This window comes from Lithobates pipiens, unplaced genomic scaffold, assembly GCF_037356315.1.
Source record: "Lithobates pipiens isolate NorthernLeopardFrog02 unplaced genomic scaffold, aLitPip1_a1.2 Scaffold_35, whole genome shotgun sequence".
Lineage (NCBI taxonomy): Eukaryota > Metazoa > Chordata > Amphibia > Anura > Ranidae > Lithobates > Lithobates pipiens.
In genome coordinates, this window is record NW_027507811.1 from 8,250,054 (window position 1) to 8,267,912 (window position 17,859).

The following is a 17,859-nucleotide window of genomic DNA, read 5'->3' on the forward strand; positions in this document are numbered from 1 at the left end:
CACTGACTGAGTGGGCAAAACTTTTGCACCGCGAATTGGGAGAGCAACAGGCCTCCCCTGTCTGCGTGGAACTAGCAGACCAACTAGTGCTTGGCCTAAAGTACGTCTGTGACGCGGCCCTGGATACTCTTCCTCTGTTGTCCAGGGCCTCAGTGTCAGCTGTGGTGCTGAGGCACCTGATTTGGCTAAAATGCTGGTCTGCTGACCAGGCATCTAAGAAAGCCCTGACGGATCTTCCCTTCCTTGGCGACCGGCTCTTTAGAGCCTCGTTAGATGACATTATTAAAAATGCCACTGGTGGTAAGAGTACACTACAGTATGGCTCCCACAGGCCAGGAAGGCTAAGGAGCCACGCCGCAGGCAAGGGCCCTCTTTTTCCGCTCACAAGCGGCTTTTCCGTCCGCCCGGAGCTTCGACAAAACGTCCCCAGCCCGACAGGACGCCCACGGATGGTCAAAAACGTCCCTGGAACCGCAAGCATGCGAATAAAAGTGCTACCACATGAAGGTTTGCCCCCACCCAGTTCTCGGGTGGGGTGTCGCCTTCGGGAGTTTGCAGTCTGGTGGTACTCCCGGTTATCCAACCAATGGGTCTGCGATCTGATTTCCACAGGCTAAAAGATAGAGTTCCTCTCTTCCCCTCCAGTACCCGTATCCCCGGCTCGCTGGGAGGCCCTCTTGGGGGCAGTAAGGGACCTGCTGAATCGCGGGGCTGTTGTACCGGTTCCGGAGCCGGAACGCTTCCAGGGATTCTCCTCAAATCGGTTTGTGGTTCCCAAGAAGGAAGGGGTACGTCCAATCTTGAGAAAGCTCTCAATCACTTTGTAAAAGTGCAGAGGTTCAGAATGGAATCAGTTCACTCAGTAGTCGCTGCGCTCCATCAAGGGGACTCCCTGGTATCATTAGAGATCCAGGATGCGCGTACCTGCACATACCCATATGCCTGCGGCATCAAAAGTTTCTGCGTTTTGCAGTCGGGGAAGCCCACTACCAATTTGTGGCTCTTCCCTTTGGTCTGGCATCAGTCCCCCCCCCCCCCCCCCCGAGTCTTTACCAAGGTATTGGCTCCAGTATTGGTGTTGCTGCGACAAAGTGGGATCGCGATCGTGGGCTACCTAGACGATCTCCTCCTGAGAGCATCTTCTGCCTCAGAATTAGAGGAGGATGTGGTGATCACCATGCAGACCCTGCAGGAATTTGGGTGGCTGTTGAACCTAAAGAAGTCGGTGATTGTGCCGACCCAGCGTCTGGAGTACCTAGGTTTGCTGTTGGACTCCAGGGAAGCGAGGGTCTTTCTCCATTGAGACAAATTGCAGACTCTCAGGTCCGCGGTGAAAAGTGGTCGTCGCTCCGGTTTTGCATGCGAGTGCTGGGACTCATGGTAGCCTCCTTCGAGGCAGTACCTTACGCCCAGTTCCACACCAGAGTCCTGCAGAAGGAGATTTTGTTAAAATGGGACAAGTCTCAGTTGTCCCTGGATCGACAGGTCCAGGTGAGCCAACCAGTCAGGGACACTCTGATCTGGTGGTTGAGGCCCCCGGTGATTCAGTCCGGAAAATCGTTCCTTCCTCTGAAATGGACGGTGATCACTACGGTGTCAGGTCACCTTGAGGCGAGGTGACAGATGCACACCGTAGGGATCAGGAGTGCACCGCAAGGTTGTGGACCCTACGGCTGACTGCTGCAGACAGGGGACAGATCCCACTGGGGTTAGAGCGTAAGATTCCCTGGGGCGCGGAGTCTAAGAGCCAGCAGGTGTTCACCAGCGCCTCTAGTGGTGAGGATGGACTTGGCTGCAACTGGCTCCAGGTCGCGACCCCAAGGGTCCCCCTGCTCACACCCACAGTAGGCAACAGGAGGATAGGGATAGTGAGGGACAAAGCCAAGGTAAGGGCCACAAGCAGACAGGAATAGTCAGGGATACGCCAAAGGGTAAGGATCACAGGCAAACAGGGATAGTCAAGGACACGCCAAAGTCGGTAACGGAACAACAGAAGAGCACACGGCAGGTAACAGGAAGCTAAACACACAAAGGAATAGACAATGGTTGATCAGCACTGATGGCCTGCAGTGCACAGGTTAATATGAGGTTCCCTGATAGGGCCTGGGGTGGAGCCATGCTTAGAGGAGAGGCTATAAAAACCACCAGGGGGAAGTGGCTGGCCTCTTAGTCTGAACACATGAGGGGAGTTAAGCAAACAGGAAGATCACTGCATAACCATGACATACGGATGCCAGTCTATCCGGCTGGGGTGGAGTGATGGGGGTTCAGTCGACTCGGGGCCTCTGGTCGATGGTAGAATCCGAATTGCCGGTCAATCTGCTTGAATTGAGAGCGATCAGGCTGCGTCTCCACACGTGGTTGGTGAGTCTTCAAGGGCGTCCGATCAGGATACAGTCGGACAACGCCACGGCGGTGGCATACATAAATCACCAAGGGGGAACAAGAATCGCAGCCGCTGCTCGGGAGGTCGCTCACATACTTCGGGGGGGCAGAGCGACACGTTCCGGCCCTGTCGGCCATTTACATCCCGGGTGTGGAAAACTGGCAGGTGGACCATCTGAGTCACCAGATGCTGGACCCAGGAGAATGGGCATTGCATCCGGAGACATTCAGGCTGCTGTTCCTGAAGTGGGGCACACCAGATGTGGATCTATTGGCCTCCCGTCTCAATCGGAAGGTGCCAAGATTCGTGTCCAGGACGAGAGATCTATGGGCAGACGCGCTGGTGGCCCCGTGGGATCAGGATCAGCTGATCTACGCCTTTCCTCCACTGAAATTTTTGCCACGTCTGCTTTGCAGAGTGGAAGCCGAGGGGATCCCAGTGATACTGGTGGCCCCAGACTGGCATCAGCGTCCCTGGTACGCAGATCTGATGCGTCTGGTGGCAGACGCTCCCTGGCAACTGCCGTTGCGAGAGGACCTTCTGTCTCAAGGTCCGATTTTTTTTTCATTGTGCTTTACCATCGCTGGCTATAACGCCATGGCTGTTGAGAGCCAGGTGTTGAGGAACCGGGGTCTGTCGGACTGGGTGATTCCAACTATGTTGAGGGCACGGAAATCTTCTTCTCGGGAAGATATACCATCGTACCTGGAGGGCCTACATCTCCATGTGTGAGGAGAATGGTTGGCATCCGCGTTCCTTTTCCATAGCAAGGATCCTGCTGTTTCTCCAGCGAGGAGTAGACCAGAGATTGGCATTGAGCACCATCAAGGGGCAGATCTCAGCCCTGGCTGTCTTTTTTTTAAACGACCCCTGGCATCGCACTCCTTAGTGGGTACCTTCGTTCAGGGGGTACGACATCTAGTCCCTCCGGTGCGCCCACCGTTACCCCCATGGGATTTGAACCTGGTGTTGTCGCTACATCTAGTCCCTCCGGTGCGCCCACCGTTACCCCCATGGGATTTGAACCTGGTGTTGTCGGCGCTTCAAAAACCGCCGTTTGAGAATATCAGGGAGATTCCCCTGTTGACTCTCTCCCAGAAAGTGGTCTTTCTAGTGGCCATCACCTCGGCCAGGAGGGTTTCGGAATAGGGCGACTTGCAGTACAAGGCCGCCAATCTGGTCATCCACAGGGATAAGGTGGTGTTGCGTCCGCAACCGTCTTTTCTACCCGCAGGTGGTCTCTGCCTTTTTTATATATCAATGAGGACATTGTATTACCATCGTTGTGTCCTAAGCCGAAGCCCCCCCAAGGAGGTGGCCCTTCACGCTCTGGACGTGGTTCGGGCTCTGAAGGTGTACTTGCCTGCCACGGCTCCCTTTCCGGAAGTCAGACTCGCTGTTTTTTTTGGTGGCTGGCCCAAAGAAAGGCATGACGGTCTCGTCGGCCACCATTTCCAGGTGGATCCAACAGATTGTAGTACAAGCCTACGCCTTGAAGGGGCAGGTGCCCCCCTTTCCAGTCACGGCCCACTCCACAAGGGCAATCGGAACATCTTGGGCCTTTCCGACACCAAGCGTCGGTCGCTCAGGTGTGTAAGGCGGCGAACTGGTCGTCTGTCCATATGTTTACCAAGTTCTACAACGTAGACGTCGGTGCTTCGGCTGATGCCTGTTTTGGCCGCAAAGTTTTGCAGGTCGGCCGTGTAGTTGCAATTGGATATGCAGGCTTCGTTTTTTCCTGGTTCTTCGGTAAAAACGCAGTACTGTTATGTTTATGCACGGCAATGTTGCGGTCTTGGGGGGTCACTCCTGTTGAGGATACCCGGTTATATGGCGGTGTTTTTCCACACACTGCTGTTTTTTTTGTGGGTTTAGTTCCACTAGTTCCTACTTGCCATGGTGGATGAAGTTTTTATGCTGTTTTTTTCCCACCCCTCGTTTTGTCACTGCTTGGGGACGTCCCATTTAGTTACAGAGAAGAGCTGTGCCGGTCGGGGGAATATAAGAGAAAATAGGATTTTTTGTACTCACCGTAAAATCCTTTTCTCTGTAATTCACCGACCGACACGGCGCCCGCCCCTCCTTTTCTCTACGTTATACTGCTTGTTCTGAAGTGTTGTATTACAACTTTGCCTAGTAATCTCCAGTGATGGGGCTGACAACCCATTTAGTTACAGAGAGGAGCTGTGTCTGTCGGTGAATTACAGAGAAAAGGGTTTTACGGTGAGTACAAAAAAATCCTATTTTTCACCATAGGCGTTGCTTGACCTACACACCCCGGGGTATATGTGTCTTGGGTTTTCTGCCCCATGCCCAGGTCCAGCAAGATCTCTGACAGAACAATCCCCCCCCCCGGGGTTACTTGCTATGTTGTTTGCTGGCTGTGCCGGGTGGAGGGATACGTCTGTATATCAGGGATATGCAATTAACGGACCTCCAGCTGTTGCAAAACTACAAGTCCCATCATGTCTCTGTCTCTGGGTGTCATGCTTGTGACTATCAGAGTCTTGCTATGCCTCATGGGACTTGTAGTTCTGCAACAGCTGTAGGTCCGCTAATTGCATATCCTTGCTGTATAGTCTCAGACCCAAGTCACTGAGTGCAGTCTCAGGAGATGGGAGGCAGCGGTGTGGGACCTCTGCAACTTGTCTCAGATAAATAAATATTTAAGCTTCCACTGATTCCTAAGCACCAGTATTATAAGTCCTGACTCTTTTAATAGATCATTTATATTGTACATTACATACTCCTGACCCCTTCACTATATACTCTATGTTGTACATTACATACTCCTGACCCCTGCACTATATACTCTATATTGTACATTACATACTCCTGACCCCTGCACTATATACTCTATATTGTACATTACATACTCCTGATCCCTGCACTATATACTCTATAATGTACATTACATACTCCTCACCCCTACTCTATATTGTACATTACATACTCCTGACTTCTTCACTATATACTCTATGTTGTACATTACATACTCCTGACTTCTTCACTATATACTCTATGTTGTACATTACATCGTTCTGATACTATATAGTCCTATCTGTTGTATCTTATACAATATTATGTACAATAAAAAAAGGACTGACCTCAGCACTCTGCTATATATACTCATAATATGTATTTTCTTTTGTTACACCCATTTCCTACCAGCTGGACATTTTATATCGGATGATGTGATTGGAGGACAGACTTTTACATGGTGATAATAATGTGATAACATCCTCAGACTTTGGAACCTTAAACAGAAAGTGATAATGGGGGAGGAGTCAATAACCCAATGATGGGGGTCTTCAGGATCAGTCCAGTCTTCATCTTGGTTGTTCTCCCCCCATCCTCACTCTCTGACCTCTGGTGGGGCTCAGCCCCGCTGATATTCATGACTAAATCATGGAGTAAATAAGGAAGGTCAGGACTTCTTGTGTTGGGAAGATGGCAATGAGTGATAGAGGGGGAGGGGACACTCGTCCTATAATCCCCTCATCACTGTCACTGCTATAGAAGACAGTTCTCGTTGTTTCCTCCCTCTCTGACTAAGGTCCATGAATAAAGAAATGATCTGGTAGGAGATCAGAGGACCCATTTACTAGTTACCTTGAGGGGGGAATTGTAAGATCCTCAGAGACAAAGCTGCCTGATGTGGACGGAGTCCTGGTTTAGGGGAACCAATCTGCTCGTGTCTAGTAATAATAGCCAAATGGTCCGGGGCTGAAGTGGTTAAACAATTCTACTTAGAATTTGTCCTAAGTCACAACCTTTATATTTGTACCTTATAACAGAATTATCATTAGGTCAGTAGATACTAAAATTGTAATCGTATCTGTGGCCTGGAATATAATATGTATAATTTGAATGACTTATAACCACATGTATTTTAAACACAATACAATACAAAATATCTTCTTTGTTTTGTGAAATGGGACATTATTGTTCAGGCAAATCTGTTTCAACACCAGGTTTGTATAATCTAAAAATGGTTGATCCATTGAAATCATTTGTTTTCCAAGTTTTCAATGGATCAGCCATTTTTTTTTTTTTTTTTTGTCACTCCTATAGAAGACAGTTCTCGTTGTTTCCTCCCTCTCTGACTAAGGTCCATGAATAAAGAAATGATCTGGTAGGAGATCAGAGGACCCATTTACTAGTTACCTTGAGGGGGGAATTGTAAGATCCTCAGAGACAAAGCTGCCTGATGTGGGCGGAGTCCTGGTTTAGGGGAACCAATCAGCTCATGTCTAGTAATAATCTTTGTATTTCTATTTTAGTAGATGGACGGGAGATGAGGAAAACCTCAGAGGATTGTCTCACTTTGTCTCCAGACTGTAAAGTAGAAGATGAGGACATCACACAGTATAGTCCAGGAGAAAACCCGACTACCTCAAATGTCCATCCGGCACCACACAGTGTAGATGGACCATCGTATTCCTCTTATCCCGAGGAACCTCAGACTGTGCGGGACGGTGCCGGACCATCGTATTCCTCTTATCCCGAGGAACCTCAGACTGTGCGGGACGGTGCCGGACCATCGTATTCCTCTTATCCTGAGGAACCTCAGACTGTGCGGGACGGTGCCGGACCATCGTATTCCTCTTATCCCGAGGAACCTCAGACTGTGCGGGACGGTGCCGGACCATCGTATTCCTCTTATCCCGAGGAACCTCAGACTGTGCGGGACGGTGCCGGACCATCGTATTCCTCTTATCCCGAGGAACCTCAGACTGTGCGGGACGGTGCCGGACCATCGTATTCCTCTTATCCCGAGGAACCTCAGACTGTGCGGGACGGTGCCGGACCATCGTATTCCTCTTATCCTGAGGAACCTCAGACTGTGCGGGATGGTGCCGGACCATCGTATTCCTCTTATCCCGAGGAACCTCAGACTGTGCGGGACGGTGCCGGACCATCGTATTCCTCTTATCCCGAGGAACCTCAGACTGTGCGGGACGGTGCCGGACCATCGTATTCCTCTTATCCTGAGGAACCTCAGACTGTGCGGGACGGTGCCGGACCATCGTATTCCTCTTATCCCGAGGAACCTCAGACTGTGCGGGACGGTGCCGGACCATCGTATTCCTCTTATCCTGAGGAACCTCAGACTGTGCGGGACGGTGCCGGACCATCGTATTCCTCTTATCCCGAGGAACCTCAGACTGTGCGGGACAGTGCCGGACCATCGTATTCCTCTTATCCTGAGGAACCTCAGACTGTGCGGGACGGTGCCGGACCATCGTATTCCTCTTATCCCGAGGAACCTCAGACTGTGCGGGACGGTGCCGGACCATCGTATTCCTCTTATCCTGAGGAACCTCAGACTGTGCGGGACGGTGCCGGACCATCGTATTCCTCTTATCCTGAGGAACCTCAGACTGTGCGGGACGGTACCGTCCTTCCGACAGATAAGAGGTTTTTCTGTCCTGAGTGCGGGAAGTGTTTCCGTTTTAGATCTGGTCTTAATATGCATATACGATCTCACACAGGTGAGAAGCCGTTTCCCTGTTCTGAGTGCGGGAAATGTTTTGTAAAAAAATCACAGCTTGTCAGACATCAGAGCTCTCACATGGGTGAAAAGTCACTTTCCTGTCCCGTGTGCCGAAAACATTTTGAACAAGAATCAGAACTTGTCAAACATCAGAGATCTCACACGGGTGCAAAGCCGCATTCCTGCTCTGAGTGCGGGAAATGTTTTTCACAACAATCAGAACTTGTCAGACATCAGAGGTCTCACACAGGGGAGAGGCCGTATTCCTGCTCTGAGTGCGGGAAATGTTTTTCACTCCAGTCTTCTCATAAGCGACATCAGAGATCGCACACGGGGGAGAAGCCGCATTCCTGTCCCGAGTGCGGGAAACGTTTTACAACAAAGACACATCTTTCCAGACATCAAAAAACACACACGGGGGAGAAGCCGCATTCCTGTCCCGAGTGCGGGAAACGTTTTGCAACAAATTCACATCTTTCCACTCATCAAAAATCACACACGGGAGAGAAGCTGTATTCCTGTGCTGTGTGCGGGAAATTTTTTTCACAGAAATGCAGTCTTTGCAGACATCAGAGATTGCACACGGACAAGAACCAGTATTCCTGTCTTGAGTGCGGAACGTGTTTTTCACGAAAATCAGAACTTGTCAAACATCAGATGATTCACACGGGGGAGAAGTCGTATTCTTGTTCGGAGTGCGGGAAATGTTTTTCAAAGAAGACCTATCTTTACACACATCAGAGATTGCACACGGGTGAAAAGCCGTATACCTGTCCTGAGTGCGGGAAATGTTTTTCAGTGAAGTCCAGTCTTTACTATCATCAGAGGTCTCACACGGGGGAGAAGCCTTACTCCTGTCCTGACTGCGGGAAATGTTTTTCACACAAGTCCACTCTTTCCACACATCAGAAATCGCACACGGGGGAGAAGCCGTACTCCTGCCCTGAGTGCGGGAAATGTTTTTCAGAGAAGTCAAAACTTAACAGGCATCAGAGATTGCACACAGGGGAGAAGCCATATTCCTGTGCTGAGTGCGGGAAATGTTTTTCACAGAACGCACATCTTTACAAGCATCAGAGATTGCACACGGGGGAGAAGCCATATTCCTGTCCTGAGTGAGGGAAATATTCCTCACTGAAGTCCTGGCTTCCTGTACATCAGGGGTCCCACACATCCCTTGAGGTGTATTAGTGGGTGCGGGAAATGTCTTGTATATGAATGTTGCTGGGCATGTGGGGAAGAAGCACACCTTGATATACACCTCAGATATACTCCATGGCTGATCTTCATCATGGAAGAAACAGTTGATAAGGAGATCAGAGATCACCAAAGACATGGATGAAGTGTTGTACCGTGTCGGCCATTGATAGCAGTAGAAAAATAAAAATGGAGTCCTTACCTCTCATTGGCTGAGGACATTTTGTGGTGTAAACTTCTTGCAAGAGGTCTGTTTTCTCAAGTCGTCTTCCAGGACGAAACGCGTTAACCCCCCCCACTTAAAAAGGCGGTCCTCTAGGCCTTTTAAAATATAAAAATTGAGTCATTACCTCTCATTGGCTGAGTACATTTTGTGGTGTAAACTTCTTGCAAGAGGTATTTTTTATCAAGTCGTCTTCCAGGACGAAACGCGTTAACCCCCACCACTTAAAAAGGCGGTCCTCTAGGCCTTTTAAAATATAAAAATGGAGTCATTACCTCTCATTGGCTGAGGACATTTTGTGGTGTAAACTTCTTGCAAGAGGTATTTTTTATCAAGTCGTCTTCCAGGACGAAACGCGTTAACCCCCACCACTTAAAAAGGCGGTCCTCTAGGCCTTTTAAAATATAAAAATGGAGTCATTACCTCTCATTGGCTGAGTACATTTTGTGGTGTAAACTTCTTGCAAGAGGTGTAATTGTTTATACAGTTTATTTGACTTGTAATTGGTCCTGACACACCTAAGTCTAATGTGTACTCAAGTGTATTCTTCTGTTAGAATGTTTCAAAATAAAGATTTTACAAAAAAAAGGCGGTCCTCTAGGCCTTTTAAAATAAAAATGGAGTCATTACCTCTCATTGGCTGAGTACATTTTGTGGTGTAAACTTCTTGCAAGAGTTCTGTTTTCTCAAGTCGTCTTCCAGGACGAAACGTGTCAACCCCCACCACTTAAAAAGGCGGTCCTCTAGGCCTTTTAAAATATAAAAATGGAGTCATTACCTCTCATTGGGTGAGTACATTTTGTGGTGTAAACTTCTTGCAAGAGGTCTGTTTTCTCAAGTCGTCTTCCAGGACGAAACGTGTCAACCCCCACCACTTAAAAAGGCGGTCCTCTAGGCCTTTTACAATAAAAATTGAGTCATTACCTCTCATTGGCTGAGGACATTTTGTGGTGAAAGATTTCACAAAGACTTACAGTTCTGTTTTATAACATAATTAGTTGAATTAATGTAAAAAGCATTCATCCAGCCATGACGAACTTTGGTCGTATTTCATTTCATACAGCGATTTCCTATGATCATTGGCTCCATCTAGTGGTCCTAATGTAATATTGCTTTTTTTTTTTTGGTGGAGGTATTTCTGGAAAAATACCTCATTATGGCCACCAGATGGAGTTGATGATGGTAGGAAATCACTGTTTTAATTAAATTTTAGCCAGAATTTATCACGGTTGGGCAATGGTTGTCTCAATCGCCCCCAACGCATCTTTTTATAAAGAGAGTCCTTCGTTTTCCTCTGTCAGAGATGCTTTCGTACAGATCATACTCATGGACTTATGAGTACAGTCGACTATAAAGGACGTAAGATAGTTGAAGCAATAAACCAACCATTGATTTAAATCAGAAAATACCAAATTTCGGGACTAGGTGGCGCTACGTATCATAGGAATTGGTCCCATCTAGTGGCCGAAAGTGGTATTTTCCATTTTAAATCAATGGAAAATATTCGACCAACAAATAGCCAAATAATTATTATATTTTACCCCCCCCCCCTTTCACACAGAAGGAACGCACATACACTTTCTCGGTGAAAACGGCTATGCACATTTTTTATGAATAGGCCCCTAAATGTCAGGAGACTTTTATAGAAAGATGGAAAGTATGTAGCAGCTAAGTAAATAGACCTCCTAGCAATGTTATTACCAGACTGCAGCTAGGGGGAGCTCTAATGTTTGGCCACAGGAAAGTAACCACTCCTAGCCGACGTTAAATCGGAGCTCCACCCAAAAGGGGAGGGCTTTCTTCCCCACGCCCTCTTGAACAATTGCCAATTTTTTCGGGGGGGGGGGGCAGGTACCTGACTGATAGGTACCCCCTCCAACCACCTAGGCGATCAGTGCAGAAGTTCTCCTCCCCCGCAGTCTTTTGGGACACGTGATAAGTCTCAGAAGACTGCAGGACCATTTCACGATGTGCGGCCCGGGCTCAAGCCGCAAGCTGTCCGCAGTTAAGATGCCGGCGCCGCGAACCAAAAAAGACAGCACGCCCGGATCTAGGCCAGCGACTTGGGCTTTTTTACCCATTAAAAGTTTGAGAATAGGTTGAGATCCTTTTGGCCCCAAGACCTTTAAATTATTTGCTTTACCGGATAAAAGTCGGGTCGAGAGAGCGCCAGCTATCCTGAGGGTAACTTCAGAGGGAACCAGATACTAGAAGGTTTGATTCGTCTTTCGCCCCTATACCGGGGTCGGAGGATCGATTTGCATGTCAGGACCGCTCTGGAGTTTCCTCTGGCTTCGCCCCCCTGCCCAGCCGCACGTGCTCATGCTCCACCTGCCCTCCTCCTCCCCTCCTTCCTCCCCGCAGTCTTCTGGGGCATGTGATAGGTCTCAGAAGACTGCGGGACCGTTCACAATGCTCAGCCCGGCGTGCACATGCTCAGTGGGCACCCGAATGTGAAGCCGCTAGCTGTCCACAGTTAGGATGCCAGGGTCGCGAAACCAAAGACGTCACACCTGGCTCTGGGCCAGCAAGGCGGGCTTCTTAGCCATTTAAAGTTTGAGACTAGGTTGAGATTGTTTTTGCCCCAAGACCTCTAATCATTCTCTTTACCGGATAAAAGTTGTGCCGAGAGAGCGCCAGCTATCCTGAGGGTAACTTCAGAGGGAACCAGATACTAGAAGGTTTGATTAGTCTTTCGTCCCTATACCCGGGTCGGAGGACCGATTTGAATGTCAAGACCGCTCTGGACCTCCACCAGAGTTTCCTCTGGCTTCGCCCCCTGCCCAGCCACACGTGCTCATGCTCCACCTGCCCTCCTCCTCCCCTCCTTCCTCCCCGCAGTCTTCTGGGACATGTGATAGGTCTCAGAAGACTGCGGGACCGTTCACAATGCTCAGCCCGGCTTGCACATGCTCAGTGGGCACCCGAATGTGAAGCCGCTAGCTGTCCACAGTTAGTATGCCAGGGTCGCGAAACCAAAGACGGCCCACCCGGCTCTGGGCCAGCGAGGAGGGTTTCTTAGCCATTTAAAGTTTGAGACTAGGTTGAGATTGTTTTTGCCACAAGACCTCTAATCATTCTCTTTACCGGATAAAAGTTGGGCCGAGAGAGCGCCAGCTATCCTGAGGGTAACTTCAGAGGGAACCAGATACTAGAAGGTTAGTCTTTTGCCCCTATACCGAGGTCGGAGGACCAATTTGCTTATCAGGACCGCTCTGGACCTCCACCAGAGTTTCCTCTGGCTTCGCCCCCCTGCCCAGCCGCGCGTGCTCATGCTCCACCTGCCCTCCTCCTCCTCCCCTCCTTCCTCCCCGCAGTCTTCTGGGACATGTGATAGGTCTCAGAAGACTGCGGGACCGTTCACAATGCTCAGCCCGGCTTGCACGTGCTCAGTGGGCACCCGAATGTGAAGCCGCTAGCTGTCCACAGTTAGGATGCCAGGGTCGCGAAACCAAAGACGGCACGCCCGCCTCTAGGCCAGCGAGACGGGCTTCTTAGCCAATTTAAAGTTTGAGACTAGGTTGAGATTGTTTTTGCCCCAAGACCTCTAATCATTCGCTTTACCGGATAAAAGTTGGGCCGAGAGAGCGCCAGCTATCCTGAGGGTAACTTCAGAGGGAACCAGATACTAGAAGGTTAGATTAGTCTTTTGCCCCTATACCGGGGTCGGAGGACCAATTTGCTTATCAGGATCGCTCTGGACCTCCACCAGAGTTTCCTCTGGCTTCGCCCCCTGCCCAGCCGTGCGTGCTCATGCTCCACCTGCCCTCCTTCTCCCCTCCTTCCTCCCCGCAGTCTTCTGGGGCATGTGATAGGTCTCAGAAGACTGCGGGACTGTTCACAATGCTCAGCCCGGCTTGCACGTGCTCAGTGGGCACCCGAATGTGAAGCCGCTAGCTGTCCACAGTTAGGATGCCAGGGTTGTGAAACCAAAGACGGCACGCCCGCCTCTGGGCCAGCGAGGCGGGCTTCTTAGCCAATTTAAAGTTTGAGACTGGGTTGAGATTGTTTTTGCCCCAAGACCTCTAATCATTGGCTTTACCGGATAAAAGTTGGGCCGAGAGCGCCAGCTATCCTGAGGGTAACTTCAGAGGGAACCAGATACTAGAAGGTTAGCCTTTTGCCCCTATTCCGAGGTCGGAGGACCGATTTGCATGTCAGGACCGTTGTGGGCATCCACCAGAGTTTCCTCTGGCTTTGCCCCGCCAAGGCATAGTTCACCATCTTTCAGGTCCTGCCACCCTCGCTCATGCTCCACCTGCCCTAATCTTCCCCTCCTTCCTCCTCGCGGTCTTCTGGAACACATGATAGGTCTCAGAAGGCTGCAAGACCATCGCTGCTTGCACATTTTCAGTGGGCACCGGGCTGTGAAGCCATAGGTAGGTGTCCACGGTTAAGATGCCGGCGCCACGAACCAAAGACGGCACGCCTGGCTTCTTACCCATTTAAAGTTTGAGACTAGGTTGAGATTGTTTTTGCCCCAAGACCTCTAATCATTCGCTTTACCGGATAAAAGTCATGCCGAGGTACCAGCTATCCTGAGGGAAACTTCGGAGCGAACCAGCTACTAGAAGGTTAGTCTTTTGCCCCTATACCGAGGTCTGAGGATCAATTTGCATGTCAGGACCACTGTGGGCATCCACCAGAGTTTCCTCTGGCTTTGCCCCGCCAAGGCATAGTTCACCATCTTTCAGGTCCTGCCACGCTCGCTCATGCTCCACCTGCCCTAATCTTCCCCTCCTCCCTCCCTGCAGTCTTCTGGAACACGTGATAGGTCTCAGAAGACTGCAGGACCATTCACAACACTGCTTGCACATATTCAGAGGGCACCGGGGGTGTGAAGCCGCAAGCTGTCACGGGTGGGTGTCCGCAGTTAAGATGCCGGCGCTGCGAACAAAAGATGGCATGCCGGGCTCGAGGCCAGCGAGCTGGGCTTCTTACCCATTTAAAGTTTGAGAATAGGTTGAGATCGTTTCACCCCAAAGACCTCTAATCATTCGCTTTACCGGATAAAAGCCACGCAGAGAGCGCCAGCTATCCTGAGGGAAACTTTGGAGGGAACCAGCTACTGGATGGTTTGATTAGTCTTTCGCCCCCCTATACCCGGGCCGGAGGACCGATTTGCACGTCAGAACTGCTGTGGACCTCCCCCGGAGTTTCCTCTGGCCTGCCCAGGCATAGTTCACCATCTGGCGGGTCCTGCCACGTGCGCTCATGCTCTGCGAGACGGGCTGGTGGTCCACCAAGAAAACAGGTCTGGTGAGCCCAGTGCTGGATCGTGAGTGTTTGTTTATTATAAGTCGGCAGCTAACGTTTTTGTAGCTGCTGTTTCCAACTGTCAATGGTTGCTAAGGAAGCAGCAGCTCCTTGCACCCTCTGCGTCCTTACCAACCAATGACATCACCTGGCCCATTACATTTTATGGCGGGAAATCCCCAACCATATAAGCAGATGGGCGGGATATGGAGCATTACATCATTGCTTGAATATGGTCACATATCCATGTTTGATGTCTCCGCTATACCCGCCCTTCCTTTATATAGGTGATGACACCTTCGGGGGAACCTGAGTGGGAAGCTGACATATTTAGCAGTGGTTGTAACATTGCAGTTGGAGGTTTGACTTGGCTTAATACCCATTTAGGTCTGTAAACCAGACAAATTCTATCCAAGCATGGGTTTAGTAAAAACCAGGACCTCATTCCAAGTGGTCCGTTTATTGATGTCTTACATTAGTGACCAATAGGAGAAGGATCCCAATATATCAGTGGGAGAAGGACATTCATACATCGTAATGAAATCATTGATACTAAGAGAGCAGAGTTTCCAACATTCTCAAAAGAATTTTAGGGACACTTTCTTTTCTATAGGCAGAGTATTATTTGAATTAGGGGCGGGGCATTCATTTGTAAGTGTGGTCTAGCAAGAGTGGAAAATGCAGCACATAAAGTATGTTGGGCAGTGTACAAAGGTCAGTAAAATGTAGAACAGGGTACAGAAGTCAGTAGGATGTAGGGCAGTGTACAGAGGTCAGTAGGATGTAGGGTAGTGTACAGAGGTCAGTAGGATGTAAGGTAGTGTACAGAGGTCAGTAGGATGTAGGTCAATGTACGGAGGTCAGTAGGATGTAGGTCAATGTACAGAGGTCAGAAGGATGTAGGGCAGTGTACAGAGGTCAGTAGGATGTAGGGTAGTGTACAGAGGTCAGTAGGATGTAGGGCAATGTACGGAGGTCAGTAGGATGTAGGTCAATGTACAGAGGTCAGAAGGATGTAGGGCAGTGTACAGAGGTCAGTAGGATGTAGGTCAATGTGCGGAGGTCAGTAGGATGTAGGGTAGTGTACAGAGGTCAGTAAGACGTTGAACAGCGTACAGAGGTCAGTAGGATGTAGGACAATGTACAGAGGTCAGTAGGATGTAGGTCAATGTGCGGAGGTCAGTAGGATGTAGGGTAGTGTACAGAGGTCAGTAAGACGTTGAACAGCGTACAGAGGTCAGTAGGATGTAGGTCAATGTACAGAGGTCAGTAGGATGTAGGACAATGTACAGAGGTCAGTAGGATGTAGGACAATGTACAGAGGTCAGTAGGATGTAGGACAATGTACAGATGTCAGTAGGATGTAGGACAATGTACAGAGGTCAGTAGGATGTAGGGCAATGTACAGAGGTCAGTAGGATGTAGGGCAGTGTACAGAGGTCAGTAGGATGTAGGGAAGTGTAAAGAGGTCAGAAGGATGTAGGGCAGTGTACGGAAGTCAGTAGGATGTAGAGCAGTGTACAGAGGTCAGTAGGATGTAGGGCAGTGTACAGAGGTCAGTAGGATGTAGGGCAATGTACGGAGGTCAGTAGGATGTAGGGCAGTGTACAGAGGTCAGTAGGATGTAGGGTAGTGTACAGAGGTCAGTAGGACGTTGGACAGCGTACAGAGGGCAGTAGGATGTAGGGCAGTCTACAGAGGTCAGTAGGATGTAGGTCAATGTACAGAGGTCAGAAGGATGTAGGGCAATGTACAGAGGTCAGTAGGATGTAGGGCAATGTATAGAGGTCAGTCCGATGTAGGTCAATGTACAGAGGTCAGAAGGATGTAGGGCAATGTACGGAGGTCAGTAGGATGTAGGGCAGTGTACAGAGGTCAGTAGGATGTAGGGCAATGTACAGAGGTCAAAAGGATGTAGGGCAATGTACGGAGGTCAGTAGGATGTAGGGCAGTGTACGGAGGCCAGTAGGATGTAGGGCAGTGTACAGAGGTCAGTAGGATGTAGGTCAATGTATGCAGGTGAGTAGGATGTAGAGCAGTGTACAGAGGTCAGTAGGATGTAGGGAAGTGTAAAGAGGTCAGAAGGATGTAGGGCAGTGTACGGAGGTCAGTAAGATGTAGGGCAGTGTACAGAGGTCAGTAGGATGTAGGGCAGTGTACAGAGGTCAGTAGGATGTAGGGCAGTGTACGGAGGTCAGTAGGATGTAGGACAATGTACAGAGGTCAGTAGGATGTAGGACAATGTACAGAGGTCAGTAGGGTGTAGGTCAATTTACAGAGGTCAGTGGGATGTAGGGAAGTGTAAAGAGGTCAGAAGGATGTAGGGCAGTATACGGAGGTCAGAAGGATGTAGGGCAGTGTACGGAGGTCAGTAGGATGTAGGGCAGTGTACAGAGGTCAGTAGGATGTAGGGCAGTGTAAAGCCCCATACACACTATGAGTTATTCTGCTGAGTTTTTCCTTCAGATTTACCAAAACCATATAATATGAGGTCAAACCTTAGGAGTTTAAATTTATATGCAATCAGGCAGGTCCTTCTACTACATTGTTTTGGTAAATCTGAAGGAAAAACTCATCAGAAAAACTGATAGTGTGTATGGGGCTTTAAGAGGTCAGTAGGATGTAGGGCAGTGTACGGAGGTCAGTAGGATGTAGGGAAGTGTAAAGAGGTCAGTAGGATGTAGGGCAGTGTACAGAGGTCAGTAGGATGTAGGGAAGTGTAAAGAGGTCAGTAGGATGTAGGGCAATGTACGGAGGTCAGTAGGATGTAGGGCAGTGTACAGAGGTCAGTAGGATGTAGGGTAGTGTACAGAGGTCAGTAGGACGTTGGACAGCGTACAGAGGGCAGTAGGATGTAGGGCAGTGTACAGAGGTCAGTAGGATGTAGGTCAATGTACAGAGGGCAGTAGGATGTAGGGCAGTGTACAGAGGTCAATAGGATGTAGGGCAATGTACAGAGGTCAGTAGGATGTAGGTCAATGTACAGAGGTCAGTAGGATGTAGGTCAATGTACAGAGGTCAGTCCGATGTAGGTCAATGTACAGAGGTCAGAAGGATTTAGGGCAATTTACGGAGGTCAGTAGGATGTAGGGCAGTGTACAGAGGTCAGTAGGACGTTGGACAGCGTACAGAGGGCAGTAGGATGTAGGGCAGTCTACAGAGGTCAGTGGGATGTAGGTCAATGTACAGAGGTCAGTAGGATGTAGGACAATGTACAGAGGTCAGTAGGATGTAGGACAATGTACAGAGGTCAGTAGGATGTAGGACAATGTACAGACGTCAGTAGGATGTAGGACAATG

At 49.5% G+C, this 17,859-nt stretch overlaps 2 protein-coding genes across 2 annotated transcripts in view; both read left to right on the top strand.

Moving 5' to 3' along the window:
• Window positions 1–9,939, top strand: part of LOC143955524 (uncharacterized) — a 52,770-nt gene extending 42,831 nt beyond the window's left edge. The window contains exon 8 of the mRNA XM_077465568.1: window positions 6,670–9,939. Within this exon, the coding sequence (XP_077321694.1) occupies window positions 6,670–9,002 (2,333 nt within the window). The 3' untranslated portion in view covers window positions 9,003–9,939. The remainder of the gene's footprint in view (window positions 1–6,669) is intronic.
• The window catches only part of LOC143955541 (uncharacterized), a 124,768-nt gene that overhangs the window by 88,829 nt on the left and 18,080 nt on the right, over window positions 1–17,859 (top strand). The gene's annotated exons all lie outside the window — the stretch shown is intronic.